Source organism: Sycon ciliatum, chromosome 5 (genome assembly GCF_964019385.1).
Source record: "Sycon ciliatum chromosome 5, ocSycCili1.1, whole genome shotgun sequence".
NCBI classification, from domain to species: domain Eukaryota; kingdom Metazoa; phylum Porifera; class Calcarea; order Leucosolenida; family Sycettidae; genus Sycon; species Sycon ciliatum.
In genome coordinates, this window is record NC_088647.1 from 1,047,979 (window position 1) to 1,067,084 (window position 19,106).

At 45.7% G+C, this 19,106-nt stretch overlaps 1 protein-coding gene across 2 annotated transcripts in view; it reads left to right on the forward strand.

Annotated features, from left to right (window-relative positions):
- Window positions 1-19,106, forward strand: part of LOC135817103 (cytoplasmic dynein 2 heavy chain 1-like) — a 60,512-nt gene that overhangs the window by 25,746 nt on the left and 15,660 nt on the right. For both annotated transcript variants that reach the window (XM_065330221.1, XM_065330222.1), the window contains exons 36-63: window positions 513-798; window positions 1,080-1,342; window positions 1,862-1,967; window positions 2,249-2,389; window positions 2,913-3,064; window positions 3,384-3,657; window positions 3,769-4,024; window positions 4,558-4,790; window positions 5,701-5,896; window positions 6,191-6,385; window positions 7,218-7,411; window positions 7,887-8,024; window positions 8,699-8,824; window positions 9,265-9,413; window positions 9,664-9,787; window positions 11,522-11,643; window positions 12,024-12,110; window positions 12,759-12,885; window positions 13,649-13,903; window positions 14,313-14,411; window positions 14,914-15,037; window positions 15,254-15,311; window positions 15,951-16,056; window positions 16,331-16,450; window positions 16,812-16,946; window positions 17,472-17,615; window positions 18,149-18,238; window positions 18,513-18,578. In XM_065330221.1, coding sequence (XP_065186293.1) covers window positions 513-798; window positions 1,080-1,342; window positions 1,862-1,967; window positions 2,249-2,389; window positions 2,913-3,064; window positions 3,384-3,657; window positions 3,769-4,024; window positions 4,558-4,790; window positions 5,701-5,896; window positions 6,191-6,385; window positions 7,218-7,411; window positions 7,887-8,024; window positions 8,699-8,824; window positions 9,265-9,413; window positions 9,664-9,787; window positions 11,522-11,643; window positions 12,024-12,110; window positions 12,759-12,885; window positions 13,649-13,903; window positions 14,313-14,411; window positions 14,914-15,037; window positions 15,254-15,311; window positions 15,951-16,056; window positions 16,331-16,450; window positions 16,812-16,946; window positions 17,472-17,615; window positions 18,149-18,238; window positions 18,513-18,578 — 4,366 coding nt within the window. The remainder of the gene's footprint in view (window positions 1-512; window positions 799-1,079; window positions 1,343-1,861; window positions 1,968-2,248; window positions 2,390-2,912; window positions 3,065-3,383; window positions 3,658-3,768; window positions 4,025-4,557; window positions 4,791-5,700; window positions 5,897-6,190; window positions 6,386-7,217; window positions 7,412-7,886; window positions 8,025-8,698; window positions 8,825-9,264; window positions 9,414-9,663; window positions 9,788-11,521; window positions 11,644-12,023; window positions 12,111-12,758; window positions 12,886-13,648; window positions 13,904-14,312; window positions 14,412-14,913; window positions 15,038-15,253; window positions 15,312-15,950; window positions 16,057-16,330; window positions 16,451-16,811; window positions 16,947-17,471; window positions 17,616-18,148; window positions 18,239-18,512; window positions 18,579-19,106) is intronic.

A 19,106-nucleotide genomic window follows, 5' to 3' on the forward strand; every position in this document is an offset into this window, starting at 1 on the left:
TGAATGTCATCATATTGTTGCAACACTGGAGATCGGACGTATCCACTCTGGAAAGTGAGATACCCTGAGTTCCGTATGCCTTGCTATGTCATTGGGAACAATTGGGACCAAATGAGTACTGTACAGCAGGCAAATTGCGGACGGAATTTATTTTCGTACGATTTCGTACACGGCCTCTTTTGTACTAAAATTAATTCCGTACTAAAATGTGTTCATATGAAATTATGTACACTATACATGCGTACTGCTTGCGAACACGTGTATTTAGCATGCAGCGCTGTACAAAAATACAACCCGTACGAAAGGTCGAAATTCGGCTTTGTCCGAAAATGTTTCCGTCCGAAAATTTCCTTCTATTCAGTATGTCAAGAACGCGCAGGTGTACGTAGTTAAGAGGTGTCCGCTAAGGGTAGTTTGACGGCACTCTGTTGTGGTTATGAAAGTACCTGGTGTTATTTGTGTTCCTTTTCAACATCTATACGTCGTGTTTATTGTGTATAATGTTTCTGCAGCAATGAAGACACGGATGTCAAAGCTCTGGTGTCGTCTTGGCTAAAGAGCCAGCCAACTGATGAGCGCTCCAGACTTGAAGGCTGGCTTGAGGACTATTTCCATCGTGCACTGAAGTACGTCCTGGAGAAGGAAAACTTAGTGGTACAGACCAGCTTGGTGGGTCTGGTTCTCAACGGACTGTCACAACTGAAGGGCGTCACGACCAAAGAAGGTTTTGCCTGCGCCCTGTTCCGCGGTCTTGGTGCCAATTTACCAGACTCCATACGCGCTGAATTAGCAAAGGAGGTAAGACTAATTTCGAAATTTGTCAACCAATTCTGGAGTTCAATTTGACTGTTTGTGTAGAGATTGCAATCTTAGATCTCTTCTGAATTTGTTCTTGAAGTTCCTAATCTTCCCCTAAAGGCATACTCTGTAGTGTTCAGTGAAAGAACAATCTGTCCAAATTCAACCTCATGCTGAAACACCACTTCAAACTCATACGGTTCCCAGCTTCTCGTGCTGCGGACGGTGTGGTCTTTATCTAGATGTTCATGCCCATGTCATCTGCCTGATTTCCCCCACAGGTGTTTCAAATGATGCATGTACACGCACCGGATTCCAAGCGGCTACTGGATACCTACTGGGACAAGAATGGCAATCAGCTGAAGCAGTATGAACTGGATGTGCCCGATGCCATCTCAATCAACGACCTGGCTCCGCAGAACGCTCCCACGCCGCTCATCCGTACACCGGCCGTGCAGAGAGCGCTGGGATTATTCATGCCATGGTTGGAGGCTGACAACAGGCAGCCATTCATACTGGTGGGTCCAGAAGGCTGTGGAAAGAGGTACGTCCCGCAAGACTATGTCCTGTATGCCATCATAGTTTCGAAGTTTTGTAAGTAGATCAAGCTAGTGAGGTTATGCTCTGCTGGTACCAGTGCTCTCCTGACAGGCGGATCATGCCATTGACCTAAATATGCCAGGTTCAGCAGTGGAGCTGCTGCCTTAACCCTTCACCCTTCATTACTCCAGGCCTTATTACACTTGCTGCTTTTATGGCTGGCCATGATAAGCCTAACAATTTTTTTATTGCGGTGTGCATCACTACATAATACAACGGCACAAACAGGATGTGATGGACAACAAAGGTTGCGTACCTGCTGCATTTAGCTGTGTCATCCTTGAAGTGCGATTTCAATTCCGTCATTTTGAGCGTCCAAGTCCACTTCGTTCATCACAGCCTGGCATGCTGTCATGGAACTCCACCTGGTTTTCTGTGAGTATGCATAGATGCATTCATAGTACTCGACAAAGTGGTCATATTGTAACATTTATTTTACTTTCGTCGGCTTTCCAACTTCCAGTTTGTTACTGCAGCATTGCTTCAGAGAGCTTCGCTCAACGCAAGTAGCCACCATCCACTGCTCCTCGCAAACTACACCACAGCATGTGCTACAGAAACTCTCACAGGTAAACCAGGCACAGCTGTGATATATCCACTTCCTTGGAAGTTATATTGTGCATTTGCGCTCTTTGCAGTTTCCACAATCGTTTTGAATCGTGAAGAAGGAAGACATGAATACTGTTCCTGGTAAATTTACACGGGGTGATATACACGAGGCCCGGGCCATGCTGTTACTGTCTCTGCTTTTGGCATATGGTGCTATTCTGACTTCTCATGCACTGACTGGCTAACTTGCACCTTCATACTTCTATGTTTCCCATTGTCTTCATTGTTCGCTCTGTTCTAGATGTGTATGGTGATCAGCAGCAACACAGGCAGGGTGTACCGTCCCAAGGACTGTGAATGTCTCATACTGTACCTACGCGATCTCAACCTGCCCAAACCAGACAAGTGGGGTACCAGCCAGCTTATTGCATTCTTACAGCAAGTAAGTACGGTACATAGCAGGTCTGGAGATACCTGTACAGCTGGTCAGGCCATGGCCAGACACAATATTTGTGCTTCAAAACATGCTTTTTTTTTGTTTTGTTTTTTTTGTTTTTTTTACAAAGACCACTTTAATACATGCCAAACATGAGATGCAGCTAGGGGAAGCACGCACAACCTATGTGATTGATTATGAATCTGAGTGGACAAGGCTCATTGCGCTTTGATTTTGAGACGGGAAATGCTCCTGCGCATGCATAAAGGGCAGTCTGACTGACTCTGGCGCAAACTGTCAAATTGTGATAGTCGTTGAGAACAGTAAGGAGGTAAGAAGAGTGTCCTCAAGGCAGAGGTGTCCGTACGTTACGGAAGTCTGTAAGTGGAAAATGTCCAGTAAGAGAGCCTGTCATGTATTCTTGCTAAAGCACAGCCTATGCCAGGTCTGCTCAACCTCTGTAGTGTTCTTTCCAGATTGGTCTCATGTCTCTGGCAATGTGTCCTGTTGTTTGATCATTCTTGTTCAGGTTGTGACCTACGAAGGTTTCTATGATGATCAGTTGGAGTGGGTTGGCTTGGAGGGTGTGCAGCTAGTGGCCAGTATGAACCCCGGTAGCAGTATGGGACGGCATTTGCTTACCACGCGATTCACGTCTATCGTTCGCATTGCCTGCATCAAGTGAGTCAGCATGCTCTTCCACTCACTATACACACATTATGCACACCATATACACACAATTGGGTTCAGCTTATGAATAGTTGTATATCAATGTGGCCACGCACACAGGAATGATATTCCTTTTACACGTTAGTGTCAGAGATAAACTTCTATCTAAAGTAAGCAGTCGGTGTCATGTGCATCAACCTAGAACTAAGCTTGCGTTTGCAATTGCTATGCTTTGAAAGAGCTGATTGTTTTCTTGTTCATCCAATAAGGATACACGTTTCACTCGTCTTGGACTTCAGAAGTTTCCTGTCTGCTTGTCGTTTGTATACAGCTACCCATCATCTGATCAGCTAGAAGTAGTGTATAGTTCCTACCTATCAGCGGTTATATCCCAGCAGTTACCCACACACAGTGTATGGGGAGCTGCTCGAAGTATGCTGGTCCTAGCCACATCTATGGTCGGCATGTACACGAAACTCAAGTCACGCTTCACCGTGGACACCCACGCTCACTACATCTTCACGCCGCGTGATCTGACATCATGGACACTGGCATTGCTACGCTATGATCTTTCACTAGACGATGGCAAGGAACATGTCCTGCAGGTGAGATGTGCTGTGGTAGCTCTTTGGTTTGATGAGCCAAGGGTGTGGACTGACTTTGAAAGCAATGAATTATACTAACATGTTGTCTACTTCACCTGTCACTGCTTACAGGTCTGGGCTTACGAGGCATGCCGTCATTTCCGTGATCGTCTGGTAGCTGAGCACCAGCAGGAGTTTGACACTATGCTCAACTCAGTGCTCCAGTCAGACTGGGGTGTGGACTCGAAGAAGCTGCAGCTCAGCTGTGGAGAGTTGTTCTATGTTAGCTGGGGAAGCACTGGCAATCGCACCGACCATGGAGCACAGCTTGGTCGCTTGTCAGAAAACGACCTATCAGAAGTCATCAAGAAAGGACTACTTAGCTACAGTAAGCTTGGCCTTCACCCAACGTTGCTCATAATACCATCCTGAATGACTGTCTGGCCACCCGACTTGGCCACTATGGGTTGGTTTGTGCATTTGTGCTCAGGTAACTGGCCCGATTTGTTGGCCATACCTCATTGTAGTGTATCTAGGGTCTTTAGCGGGTGATACAACCCATGTCCTCATGATATGTTTGCTTATAGCAAAGTACAGGTGACTGATCCTGTGGGTTAGGTTGATTTTAAGGCAACACTACCCTGAACATCTACCAAAGTGTTTTCTGATGCAGGGTGTCACCAAGGAACAAAGCATATCTCCTTTTAGTTGAGATTATAGAATTAGCAGCAAAGAGACTGCTTGCTTTGGTGATGTAGGACTTTCTGTGTTTTGAAGTGACTGCAGTGCAGATTGTGCATCTTGAGAATTTTTTGTCTTTTTGTCAGTTTTTGACTTTCGCCACTAATGAATATCTTGTAACTTTGACTGGTAATTACATAATCTCTGTCTGATTTCTTTGCTGCCTTGTTCCTAATCCAGGTCGTGAGAACCGCGATGTAAACATTCTCGTCTTCACGGAAGTGCTCGACTACATCTGTCGTGTCAATCGCATCCTGACGGCGCCGAGTGGCTCACTTCTGCTTGCTGGCCGTTCGGGTGTGGGTCGTCATACCGCCGTGGAGCTGGTGGCTCACATGCAACGGATCACCGTCATCAGCCCAAAGATATCACGCAGTTATCACCTGAAGCAGTTCCATGCCGACTTGAAAGCTGTACGTATATGCTAGGTGTGATATAGTAAAGTACTGGAAGTCTGTAAATTTTCGGCCCATTCTAATTTCGGCCTCCGAGGGCAAAAACTCATTTCGGCGTATCAAATTTTCGGACTGTACTATAGCTGCCGCCTGTATACACTGTCACACTGAACCTTGCAAAACAAATTCTCGGCCGTAACAAATTTTCGGCCAAACATGACCAGGCCGAAAATATAAATACACGCCGAATATTTGTTGACTTACAATAGGGTGATCCACAACTCGAAGAATGCTCCATGCCCTGATGCAGAGATTTTCCATGTAGACAATCAGTGGAGAAATGGAGAGCTCTGTTTCAACCCTGAGTATCGTGTTTGTCACGTTGTCAAGTGATTGCAGGAAATGCGAATTGAAGTCGAATTTCAGAGTTACAACAATAATCCATCTCGCCAGGAAAATATGAAACTCAACCAGGGAAAGAGAACACAAATGTGTAGATGCTACGTGGGATCACTCTGTGCTAACTCAGCTGTTAACTGGAGTTGTGCTGATTTTTACATGTTGCGAAATGCCTTGCCATTCTTTTGGATACACTCCATAACATCAGCATAATGGCATTGAAATGCATGTCATGTCACCTTACAGGCTAACAGACATAACTCTATGTTGCAACCTTACATCCTCTAGCAGCGACATCAGAATCTTAGGTGAAAAAACTATTGATGATCGAAACTGAGCGTGCACAATACGCCATACAGACATGTACTGTGATAGCAAAGTGTGAAGTAGAAATATATTATAACAACTTGCATGCACAACAAGCCCATGGATATTTGTACAAAGCCGCATGTTTGTACCAGTGGCTGGTCCTGTTTCCATCCAGCCACCGTATAATATCATAGACATATTCCCCTGCATATTCCTACAGGCCATGCAGATTGCTGGTATCGACGGAGAAGACGTGGTACTGTTGATGGACGATCATCATTTTGTGGAGCCATCGTTCATACAGCTTCTCAACAGCTTGCTGAGCGCCGGTGAAGTGCCGGGACTCTATGCGGCTGAAGAGTTGGACCATCTGCTTGGGCCACTGAGGGAGAAGGCTGCAGATGATGGATTCAGAGGTATAGCCACTTGTGCACAAAGTAGATTTTTAGATTGGCCACGTTTAGGTGACAATCCAGATTTATTGAATACACACACCTTGGCGATTGCTGGATCTTCATTGAATGTAGAGAGATGTTATTGTTGACCTGGGGTTTGAGGTGGAGAAGGTGATGGATGGGGCAAGGGGGGAGGAGGGGGGGGGGAGGGAGGAGGAGGGGGGGGGGGGGGGAGAGAGGGACAAGACACTGCGTACACACAAATAGGGCCAATCATGCGAATATCTCGTTCTGAACTTCTACTCTTTGCCATAGGTCCACTACTGTCCTACTTTGCACAACGAGTCAAGACCAAGCTTCACATTGTTCTCATACTGGACAGCTCTGCATCGGACTTTGTAGCTGTGTGTGAAGCCAACCCGGCAATGTACACGCGCTGCGCATACCAAGCAATGGAATGCTGGAGTGATGATAGCATGCTACGTGTGCCTAAGATGTTACTGGCACCAGGTAGGTCCGATGATCAGTAGCCATGCCATACACTGCTTCTAGTGTTCCTTCTCACACCTCACATCTTTCCACACTAGTGCAGGAAAGGCTGCGGACAGCCATATTGAAAGAACAATGCTTCTCGTTCATTTCTAATATTCAGCGAAGGAGAAGCGTACACCACTTCATCACAATTATCTCTGCTGGATTTCGGCACAAATGCTCTCGAGGATTTGGCACAGGCACAAGGCCGAGCAAGCGTCACTGCTGTACAAACCCACACATATCATGCATGCTGATAGTAGCTCGGGTCATGCAATGACGAACAGTTTTGGCCTTCAATCATTTGAGCATTTCACGAGGAATGGCTCCTATATATGCCTACCGTGTTTTCCGGAGTACAGTGAGCACTTTAGATGTACTATTTCAGGCCTCAATGCAGGTGTGCACTATGCTCCTATTAAAGATGAAAATGCCTGCCCTTGGAAAAGTAGTGCAATGCATTTTAAAAACTGTTTCGAAGTTTGCCACCTCTGACCGTCATAATCCGTATCTGTGCATTTCTAGTGTCTACTGCCAGCTTCACTCCTAATGCATGAACAGTACGAGTCCCCATCGATAGCAGTATACATGTACAAGCTCGTAGTACCGTCTTTATGATCGACAATGTTCTCAAATAGGCTGCGCATTTTACTTCGGATAAACCGTGAATTGCCAAAACGTTGCTCGAAAAGGGTGTGGGGGGGGGGGGGGGGGGGTGCGCATTATACTCCGGCAAATACCGCACTTAGACTAAGCGTGACATCTGTACATACATAATGAGCTTTGTTGTTTGCACTGCATGTACATGCAGGTGTTGCGGAAGTCACTGAAAAGACACTACCAGGTGGTATGGATCTTATCAATGGTTTCAAGATGATCCACGACTCCTGTACCTCCATGAAGAACAGCACCAGCTCACGACAGTATATGTCGCTTATGCACACGTATCGTGACGTGTACACAAAGAAAAGAGAGGGTATCCAGCAGAAGCAGTCACATCTGCAGGTTAGTGAAATTGACATGAGTGTGTGTTTACGCTCATCCATTTTGCTATCTATAATCTGCACTTCACCGTAACGTTCACGTCACTGTGAATGCATGTCAAGTAGCCAACTACCTTTAAGATGACTTCAATCATCAGTTTGGTATACATGAGGAACTTTGTATGCTGGTCTAGATGTTGGAGCATAGAAATTAGCCAGGCTTACTAATCTAAAAACGCTATCCATGCATGGAATGAAAAGAGCAGGCAGAGAGAGGTAGCAAAATTGTGATGAAATGTATGGATCATGCAGTCAGCATTCATGACCCACGAATGAAAGGAGCCCAGAAACCAGCACATGGTTTCACTACATCGTAGTGATGGGGTGGCCAAGCACAGATGTCCTGCAGATCTGTCCTATTGTTCTCCCTCTCCATTCCAGGCTAGTGTATCCATGCAGATCTGTCCTATTCATACCGTTCTCACTGTCTGTTACAGGCTGGTGTATCTAAGCTGAATGAGGCTGCAGAGCACGTGGCTGGACTGAAGGAGAAAGCAGGAGTGCAGAGTGCACTGCTAGCTGAGAAACAGGAGGAAGCTGATCAAGCACTCAAAGCCATCACGGCTGCAATGGAGGTCAGTCTGTGTTCCTTGAATAGCACCATATGTTATCCCTATACCCTTCATTTAATCGACATTCCGGAATGTTCTTATTTATCTATTCATGCCATATCCCATAGCATGGAGTTGCCAACCAAAGGGAAGGGGGTGAAAGCCAACCACGGCTGAGGAACGTAAAGAAATAGAAATAGAAAGAAAAGAAAAAGAAAAGGTACCTAGAAGGGGACTATTGAAGTGCTGAAAGCTGGGGTTTTGCATTGTGGGGAGAATGCCGTTGGGAAAGCCTTCACACTTTGGACAGGTACATGCTCTTACTATGCTTGTATTTATTTCCATAAGATGTCCGGAAAGAAGAATCACTCATGAACCATATTTCATTCTCCCCAATCTCCTCCCCCAAGATAGAAAGATAGAATTTTGGTATTACACTTTGAACTTACTCTTATGCAGAATGCTCCTCTATTTTCTGTTCTTGGTTTCTGACTCCACTGTGTCTGGGGATTTTGAAGTTTCTTGGCTTCCCGGCATTCACCTCAATCTACCAGGAACCACTGAAAAGAGTAATTCAACACTCGGGAATTCAAACCACCACTCTGACTGCCATCCCGATGGGTGTCAGGGGTGTACATGGATTATGCTAGTTTGACATTGGCCATCCTTGGTCCCCTTTCCATTGTTTGTGTGTGTAGAAAGCTAGTGACCAGAAGCAAGAGATGGAAGTCCTCAAAGGCCGCCAAAGTGAGGAGGCGAGTAAGCTGGAGAAACGAAAGAAGGCCATTGAAGTTGAGCTGAGTGAAGTGGAACCACTAATAAAGGTATGCAGACAGTACTACTCAAATACTCGTTACCTCATCGCCTCAGGAAACAAGACTAACAAAACAAAGCCCATAGCTGCATTATAACGTGCTTGCCGGACAAGGCAAACATAGTACACTCTAGACTAGGCACATATGACACATTTTTGTTTGAAAGAGCTACTGCAGGTTAGCAATCCGTTCTTTTGCAGTCAATGCCAGGAATGGTGAGGGAATGATTAACGCACAGCATGGAATTATATGGTGCTAGAACGAATGGATTTTATGATGAAGAGCATGCTGTTCAAAAAGCTTCTTCGGAGACAAACTTATGACTATGAGACTTTTATCAAAAACAGTGCTGTTGTAGAACCTGAAGTTTGTGCTGTGTCCAAGTGTTCTAGCATGCTGTTTCTTAAACCATACACTGTTAACTATTCTGTCATTATACTGGAAAACAGGAAGCAAAACGAGCTGTAGGCAACATCAAGCCGGAATCACTGACGGAGGTCAGGTCTCTGCGAGCGCCACCGGAGACAGTCAGAGATATCCTGGAAGGTGTACTGCGTCTGATGGGTGTCTTCGACACATCCTGGAACAGCATGAAAAGGTACTATGTGAATGAAATCACAACTGCATGGCGTTGTTGCCAGTGTGGCAATCAGGAAGCCGATTCGTTTTACTTTTGAACTGCAACTCTTTCCTGATAAATGTGATCATCCCTTATACATTGAATGATGCTTTGTGTCTCCCTTCTCTGATTTTTATATCCTACTGTAAACAACTAGAAACTTTCACTCCTGCTCACGCCAATACTAACTTTGGCTCATATGTGCTTCTGTACTGTGTGTTTGCTACAGTTTCCTCGGAAAGCGTGGTATTCGTGACGAGATCGCACAGTTTGACGCACGCAGCATATCTCCGGAAATCCGCGACAATGTCAGCGAGATACTTTCCCGCTCTGCCAAATCATTTGAAACCAAGGTGGGTGCAACATAGTCCGAACTAGTTCTACTTGAAATTCCACGCGCTGTAATGAAGTAAATTGTGATCCTTCCAATCTATAAAGTATCCAGGGGTGTCACAGGGCGTTGGAGAGTGGTACGACCGAGGGTCGGGGGGGGGGGGTCCCCCGGGAAGAAAAAGTCCAATTTTTCGTCCGGCACGCCACGTTTCAGCGCTCTACAGGCGCTCTGGGCGGACCATTCTGGACAGAAAGTGGTACAAGCATGGTCATACTGGTCGTACCGTGCGTGACACCCCTGGTATCTGAGAATCACTCTTATAGAGATGATGGCAAGATTGACAAAATGTTTTTTTTCCAATCGGCTTTCTCTCTCTCTCACCCGCACAATCTCTCTTCTCTCCCCATGGTGAGTGGTGGGCGTCTTGATTCTGAGATCATTGGTTGGGGAGCGCACTTCACCTTACCTGTGCAGCTTTTATTGCACTTACACGACCTTTTCAGTCCACTGTGTTCTTTCCTGTTGTTGTTGTTGTTGTTGTTGTTGTTGTTGTTGTTGTTGTTGTTGTTGTTGTTGTTGTTGTTGTTGTTGTTGTTGTTGTTGTTGTTGTTGTTGTTGTCGTTGTTGTTGTTGTTGTTGTTGTTGTTGTTGTTGTTGTTGTTGTTGTTCTCTTCCATTCTATGTAGGCATGTGCACTTTCATAAAAAAAAAAGGAAATAGACATGAGACCAACTACCAGGGGAAGTTAAGGCAAAAATTAAAATTTCACCAGTTGTAGTCTTCGGGGTGCTGAGTCGAATGGTCTTGGTCCGAGAAAGCTGAGACGCTCCCTTCCTACTTGAATCCCAATCGAACTCGCGCACTTCCACCGAAACTGGGTGACTGCGCCCTACGAGATGGGGATTTGTATGCAAAATGTCACTAAAAGCGCCATTTCGTTCTTATAAAAGCACGGATGACCGCGATTGGCCCATATGTTGTAGTCTTTTGGACGCTGAGTCGACTGGTTTTGGTCCGAAAAGGCTGCGATGCAGCGTTCGCCCCTAATTCCCAATCGAACATGGTTGAACAAGCGGTCACGTGCTCCTGCGTACACCAGTCACCTGGTCACCGTGCCTGCAGGGTACAACTTACAGCCTGTTTTGACCTTTTTTGGGTGCAGTCCTGTCACTCGAGTTGAACCTTGGTGTGAAAGTTGTCGCCTGCTGGCGTGGTGACCAGGTGATTTTGGCACCCAGGAGCACGTGACCGCTTCTTCAACCATGTTCGATTGGGAATAAAGGAGGAACGCTGCATTGCAGCCTTTTCGGACCAAAACCAGTCGACTCAGCGTCCAAAAGACTACAACATATGGGCCAATCGCGGTCATCCGTGCTTTTATAAGAACGAAATGGCGCTTTTAGTGACATTTTGCATACAAATCCCCATCTCGTAGGGCGCAGTCACCCAGTTTCGGTGGAAGTGCGCGAGTTCGATTGGGATTCAAGTAGGAAGGGAGCGTCTCAGCTTTCTCGGACCAAGACCATTCGACTCAGCACCCCGAAGACTACAACTGGTGAAATTTCAATTTTTGCCTTAACTTCCCCTTTAACTAATGAATACGTGAAACCAGTGTTCAGGGTTTGCAGAGTGGTGGGATGGAGCTTGCCAGCTCAAACACGTGCTCTTAGAGAGCCTGATGTTCTATCACAATATGCAGGCAATTCAACCAGGTTCTATGCTTTCTGTGTTTGTGTTACTGTATTGTTTTCAGACTGCAATGCGTGCAAGTCAAGCTGCTGGTCCTCTAGCTGCCTGGGTCAAGGCCAATGTCCAGTACTCGATTGTGTTGGAGAAGATCGAACCGCTGGAAACAGAGCAAGCACACTTGCAGAAGTAAAACATTGTCCATATACGGGGAGATTTGTTTAAGCACACCGCATGCATGCCCTGTTGAATCCTGACCTGATCATATGCCATCCATTCTGACCAATCAGTCCTCATTTATCTCGAAGGAAGAAGAGTGCCGCTTAAACCATGAGGCTACAGGATCTGCCATCTGCTCCTGTAAGCGAATAATGGCTTGTTTTGTAAGGGGTTGAAAGCTGAAACGAATGATTTTGGTCGAAACTGCCCTTAAACTTCAGATGTTATACTTCCTGATGTGTTTCTGTGGCCTGTTCAACCGCAGGCAAACTTAGTCAAAATTTCGCCTATACCAATGACAATGACGGGTTTAATGAATTGAAATTCGCTTCACTCTTGGTGTTTTGTAGAAACTTGGACAAGTCACAGCGTCGTCTCGAGAAAGTCAGTGCAGCTTTGGATCAAGTCGATCAGACTGTTGCTGGCTTGAAACACAAGTAAGTGCGGACGTTGTACCTCTTGTGGCATTCGTACTGACATGTCTAATGCCCAGGTGTTGTGCTCACACACAAAAGAATTGAGCATAGCACAAGTCCCAGGCATAGCAGATGTGCGCAGCAGATGTGTGATCAGGGATTTCAGGGATTGTAGGGTGAGGATAAGGATTGCGGTCAGGGTTATCAGCCAACATATCGAACTGCCTGGTATTAAAGCCTGTCTCATTTAGAAGCCTGTTTTGAATAGAAGCCTGATTACAAGATACATTGTCGGCACATAAGCCTGGTTTTAGTGTTGACATACATAGAAATACCTGTCTTGTATAGAAGCATGTCTCATATAGAAGCCTGCAAAATTCCCCCAAAAAGTCATATAAGCCGCGGGTTTTATACATGACTTGCCGGTATTTTCAAAGTGGCGTATCGCATGAAGAATACAACTTGTTGAAGGCTCTACTTTTGCAGCTTTGTCAAACTCATCACTAATCGCTTTTTAGATAATGGAATCACAATGGCTAAGTTTGATCGTTTTTATAGGAAAGAAAAAGGACCAAGGAGCTACAAGTTCCGCTATATGGTCCTTTTTTCTATAAATTGATCCTTGGCTCTCCATCCGAGTTTGATCCTTTTTCTTGTTTGTTTTTTTAGATTTGAGAAGAGGACAACTGAAGCCACTCGACTGAAGATTGAAGTTGATGCTGCGAAGGAAACCATTGATAGAGCGGAGATGTTGCTAGGAAAGCTAGAAGGAGAGCATGGACGTTGGTCAGAGCAGGTAGGGGTCACGGGTGTTTGTAAGATCAGGAGCAGGGGAGTAGCTGGCTGGTTCCCTTCTTAGGAAGGGGGGGGGGGTGCACGGCAGCTGTATCATACGTGTAGCCTAGGATGGCTGTTGCATGTCATCATGGTCATTATGTGCATGCTGAACCCAGGTGGAAAATTGGGGGGGGGGGGGTGCACGTGCCTCTTGCAGTCTACACGCCTGGTGAGCAACCACTAATGCCCAATTTGCCATGTGTGCTACCAAGCTTTGGTTACAGAAGAAAGGAAAGTATACTCGTATCTTGTACTGCGGGTACTGCCCATGACTATGAAATGTCCCTAACTCCAAATCACATACATGCAGTGATGGGGAAAGGCCATAGCTATGGCATATCACCACGTCACTATTTTCATAAAAAGTGACAATGAGTAGTAACATCCATTGAAACTCTCCCAAAGGGTGCCCGGTAGACCGAAGTGCCTCTTAAGTTCGGGGTCCGGATAACCGAGGTATGAGCGTACTGAAATGTGTAGGTTGGAAACCAATCCTTCCCATGTGGTCCTCAGACAGCTAAAATGTATTAAAGTGATCCATAGCTTTAACTTTTCACACCAATTCATGAATTTCCCGGTCTGCTTTTGAAACCCAACAAAGAGCTGATACTTTCTTCTCATACACGTGTTGCTGATGTACAGCCATACTCTCAAGAATGTGAAATGAAATGTCGCTGTAAGTAACATGCAGCGTGTCATGTGTTCTATTAACTTTTCATCAGGTCAACCACCTCTCCTCCGAGCTGTCCATGCTGCCCAAGTACACTCTACTGGCTTCCAGCTTCATCGTGTATCTGAGTGGAGCACCGGAGGATGTACGGCAGAGAAAGCTTCAGGAATGGTGTGACAAGCTGAACGTGTCGGGTGGTTTCGACTTCTGTCGTTTCCTGAGCACGGAGAGCGAGCAGCTCAAGTGGAAAGCGGAGGGTCTGCCATCGGACGGCTTGAGCATTGAGAATGCTCTGGTGATACTGCAGGTAGGAATCTTCTCTCTTTGTTAGCACTACAGCCAATAGGCACAGAACGGCAGCTAGCCACATAGTGTAGCATGGCTACGTCATCACACGTAATGAGTATACACATAAATAGTACACTGTACGAATTAATTGTAAGCTGTGCACATACTCGTGCTATAGTGTACACGGATAACCACTTATCTCTCCTATGCTATGTCAACCAGAGTCCCGGGGTATGATTTTGCCTGCGCCTACCTTACTTCAGCTAGATTCAGATTACTCCAAACTGCAATGCCCTTGAAACGAAACTTTCGCTTGGCAGGGGGCTCGACGATATCAGGGTGTTTGTACTGACATACAAGCGTCAACTATCAGATTCCACTCAGCTATTTACACAAGTTGAACTAATCCTTGTGACACTCTTCTTCAGGGTCGGCAAGTTCCGTTCTTGGTGGATCCATCGCAGCAAGCGACGGAATGGCTGAAAACGAACTTGAAGGAGATGAGACTGGAAGTCGTCAATCAACAGGTATGCTGATACTGCTAACTACCTACTATCCATGTGTAGATGTTGGACAGAAAAAAGTGTTTTAACTCTGAGTTTCACACACTAAGCGATCATCAGATGTTCTATATGTATAAAGATGTACAAGGAATTATATATGGCCTTGGTCATCTGCTGTGGTCTGGACCAAAAACCTTTCACCATCACTTCCTTTCGATGACTATAGACATATTCGGCGCGCGCGCGCGCGTGTGTGTGTGTGTGTGTATGTGTGCATGAGCAAACTTGTGCAAGTGCAGCTCTGTCAGTTGAAAGGGTTGTGTGTTTGTAGTGCCATGCATGCCTGTGCGTACAATTGTAATTTTTGTACCTGTTCACCCCGAGGAAATTACAACATACTTGACCACTACTTACAACCCAAGCGGAATTGTCCTTGCCATTGTGGTGATGTGCGATGGCAGGAGCGGCCAAGGGGACCAATGGGATCACGTTGTGTGTGCTTTACTCCATTGTGTTCTGTTTCCAGGATTCCAACTTCACAACCTCCTTAGAACTGGCTGTGAGATTTGGCAAGACACTCATCATTCAAGAGGTGGACTCCGTTGAACCCATGTTGTATCCACTACTGAGAAAGGAGTTCTCCACGCAAGGTTAGTCTAGACCCAGTGTGGTGTGAGGATCGGATATCTCTGTGTAGTCTGTATGTTCAGTTGTTTCCTTGGACAAATATGATCCCACGAAAGAGTTGTTAGGTGACGATTCCACCAGTCTTTAGTTGTTCACTGCGATTCTAGGCATTCTGCTCCTACATACACAAGAGATGAGAGTCTGTTTTTCCTGTTGTTGAATGTAATTGCTTGTTCCAGGCCCTCGCTCTGTCATTCTCATTGGTGAGAAATCAGTGGACTACAACGAGGATTTCCGGTAAGACAATCCCCCAGTCTACAGGACACTTATCATAATTTACATGGCCAGTTAGGCAAAGTAGTGTGCAGCTATCCACCATATTTGGGAATATGCGCATTACATGTATCAACACATATGATCAATCACTTCCACCTGGCGCAATGCCAAGTGACTTTTTACTGGTACTTGCACTTGCAAGAAGTAGAGGAAAATTCGTTGCAACTCTGAGTTTCAGGCATGAGGCGATCATCAGACAACATAATTAGATAAATCTGGGTGCTGGTACGTTCGGGCCTGGTTTAAGTCTGGCTTTGGAAATTTTATTTTCATTTCTATCAGGTTCGACCTCATTTTCTCTGTGCTGCGCTGAGGAGTCCACAGAGGACGAAACAGTTATGTCCGCAGATTGAGTGGATGCTGGTTTATATACCCAGAAGTAAAGGTGTGAACTGCCTGGACATCCTGGACAGCCTGGAACATTTCTGTTGTATTTGCACATGTGCTGGAAATAAATACAGCACATTCTACGAGATAGATGCAAAAGAACTGATTTTGGCCGCAGTTCTGTTATTGATTTACTTCAGTTTTTATGAAGCCTATTGGACATTTCTAGTCCCTATTTTTTTTACTTGTCCTGTATTTGTGTGTTGTGTGCAGTCTGTTTCTGACCACCCGCAACCCTTCACCAGTAATTTCAGCTGACTCTGGTTCAATAGTGACAGAAGTCAACTTCACTACCACACGTGCTGGCCTTACAGGACAGGTCTGTGGCAGTATATGCTTGTGATGTGTCAATCTGTATCGATGACAGATATAATTATAGTCTGTTTGAAATGATGGGATCCCTTGTTGCTGGCCTATCTCTATGTGCCCTCTATTGTATATCTATCACCCCCCCCCCCCCCCTCTCTCTCTCTCTCACTCTCTCCTTCGGCTTCGGTGTCATGTGAGATGATCGTTTGATGTCGACTCCAGCAATGGGAGCACTGCTTTTACTGATCAAAATAGGATAACTCCGTGCTTCTGTATATTTTCAGCTCTTGGCTCTGACACTGCAAAGTGAAAAGCCGGAATTGGAGGAGAAAAAGAGCAGCCTCCTTCAGGCTGAGGAAGAGAAGAAGGTTCAGCTAGCAGACCTGGAAGAATCTCTCTTGCAGGTGAGTTCCCTTCCTTCGAATTCTGCAACTGCTGCGTCCACCGCTGTGTTATGTTATATTATCTTTATGTTACTTCACCATAGGTACATAGGTACATAGGTACAGAGGTACAGAGGTACATAGGTACATAGGTACATAGGTACAGGCATTGCTGCCTTCTTGCTGTGGATCCTAAATGATGCCTCAGCTCCTAGTCTATGATGAATGCATCTAAGATGTTTTCTAAACTAGCGAGGAACCAATCCTTAGTAACAACTTAGTGATGGATGCAGATGTTGTAAGCTTGCGTATGCCCTGGTCAATTCAGAGCTTCTTTAGTGGTGTTCAGCTGGTGTTACCCAATGCTTTATGACCTCTATAGGAACTTGCGACTGCCGAGGGCAACATCCTGGAGAATCATGCATTGCTTGACTCCCTCAACAAGACCAAGGCGAATAGCACGGTTATCCAAGAGGCTCTCAAGGAGTCCAGCCGTATACAGGTCTCACTGGATCAGGTAAGTGATGGACCATGAGTCAGTTTTGAATGTTTTGAAAACGAATTGTACGGGTTCACGTATAGAGCGAGTCAAGCAACACCTTTCCGCTTCCGTGGGACGCCACCACCCCATTATCAGGCGTAAGATACGTCTCCTAAACGGTGGGGGTGGATAGATCAGATCCACCAACCAGGGGTCAAAGGCCTAAATCCCATTTGCCACATCCATGTATGAATGTTTGAATGTTTGATGCCGGGGAAAACAAATACTTGTTGTGCTTGGTGATAAGTCACAGTCATGGTTGTACCAGGTACACTCGGCATCTGTATCTCATCAAGGAGTGTTCACAGCTATTCCATTGCTACTTGTATATCAACCATTTTATTGTGGCACCCGCGCTGTGCTTTGTAGTACGTGTTGAAATCTCTTCTTTCAGTCATGTGCTCACATGTGAAGACGTTGTGTATGTAGTCGCAAATCGATTATGATAGCTCTCCGGACGATCTTCAACCAGCTTTTGTGTGCTCTTGCTGTTGCCCACAGGAAAGAGATGCATTCCTGCCGCTTGCCAAGATGGCTAGCACCCTGTTCTTTGTGATCAGTGACTTGTACAAGCTGAACAACATGTACCGATTCAGCCTGGCCTCTTTTCTCCGGCTCTTTGAGCGTACTCTTAGCACGAAATCGGTAAGTAATCGATTCTCACTATGCTGAAGTGAGTATGTTCTCTAGTAAAAAATAGACTATGAATGAAGGGTATAATGACACCATCAACACACTGAGTGACAGGGGTGCCGGACGGTCACTACGGTGTTGACCGTACCACTTTTTGTCCCAGGTACCACGTGAATCAATGAAATACACTGATCTGAAATTTCCAAAATTGTCAGCTCAGGCACCCCTCCCCACGAGTATATTGTACTTCAGATGGCTGACCATACCATACTAAAATACCTTCCGACGCCCCTGAGTGACGATACCTTGCAACTGTATGTCAACATGCCGGGTTTTCATACACTATATTGATTATGTTTGCAAAGTAAAAACATTGCCAGGTAGCATCCATGTGGTGATCTTGCCTGCAGCGTGCAAACCCTTTAAACCCACTGTATTTGGGCCGCAATGTTTGACCTCTACTGTTTGTGTGTATGTTGGTGTGTGGGTTGATATGTGTGTGTGTGTGTGTGTGTGTGTGTGTGTGTCTTTTGTGTGCGTAAAAGGATGGATCAGTGACTGAGGTCCGTATCAAGACACTGTCCAATACACTTCAGATGCTAGTGTATGAATATGTCTGCAGATCACTGTTCAAGGTAAGGGATCGCGTGTCGTTCACCAAACTGCCCTTCTATAGCCTGTCACTCAATATGTTGCTCTGCAAAGTGTGATTCCATGGCTAGTCACTTTGTCACTGACTGGTTGAAATTTTGCAGATTGTTGATCATGTGTCGCTTTGCCAAATTGCCCCTCTATAGCCTGTCACTCGATGTGTTGCTCTGCAATGTGTCCTGGCTAGTCACTGTGTCACTCACTGGCATGTTGCGATTCTGACTCACCCTTTTCTCTGTTTATCACGTGCTCTTCCAGGCTGACCGACTCATGTTTGCCCTCCACTTGGCACACGGTATGCACCCAGATCTTTTCCAGCCTAACGTAAGTATGCTGTGAATAATGGAAATGGCTATGTGAGGGATAGCCTGGCAGGGGGCAACGGTGGGGTAATGGATATTCCTTGTGCATGCATGCTGCATTGTTTCAGAGAGCAATGGTGTTCGTGGATGCTGCCTACAAGTATATTGCCTACCTTCTCCCGGTCCGCAATGACTCCTTGGTTCACAGGCACTAGAGATTTGTATGCAAAGCAGGGTGGTGTAGAAACTTAGCCGTGACCTAAACATGACAGTTAGCTGTCGCATGCCGGTAATAGGCAGAATGTGACTAGACTGATCATGTGTTGTGAAATCCTACCATTTCAGACCCATATGGCAGTAGACTGCAGCTTCACTCCCTTGGACATCAAGTACCCCAAGTCTCAGTGCTACCTTCCCTCTTTGACAATTCTTTGGATAATCTAGAGACAGTATTCTGGTGGATTGTGTGGTCAACGTTTATGATGGTCACACTCTCTTGCCCTGCCAATACTCATGATGTCGTATGTTCAGACTTAGGACCATAATGGCA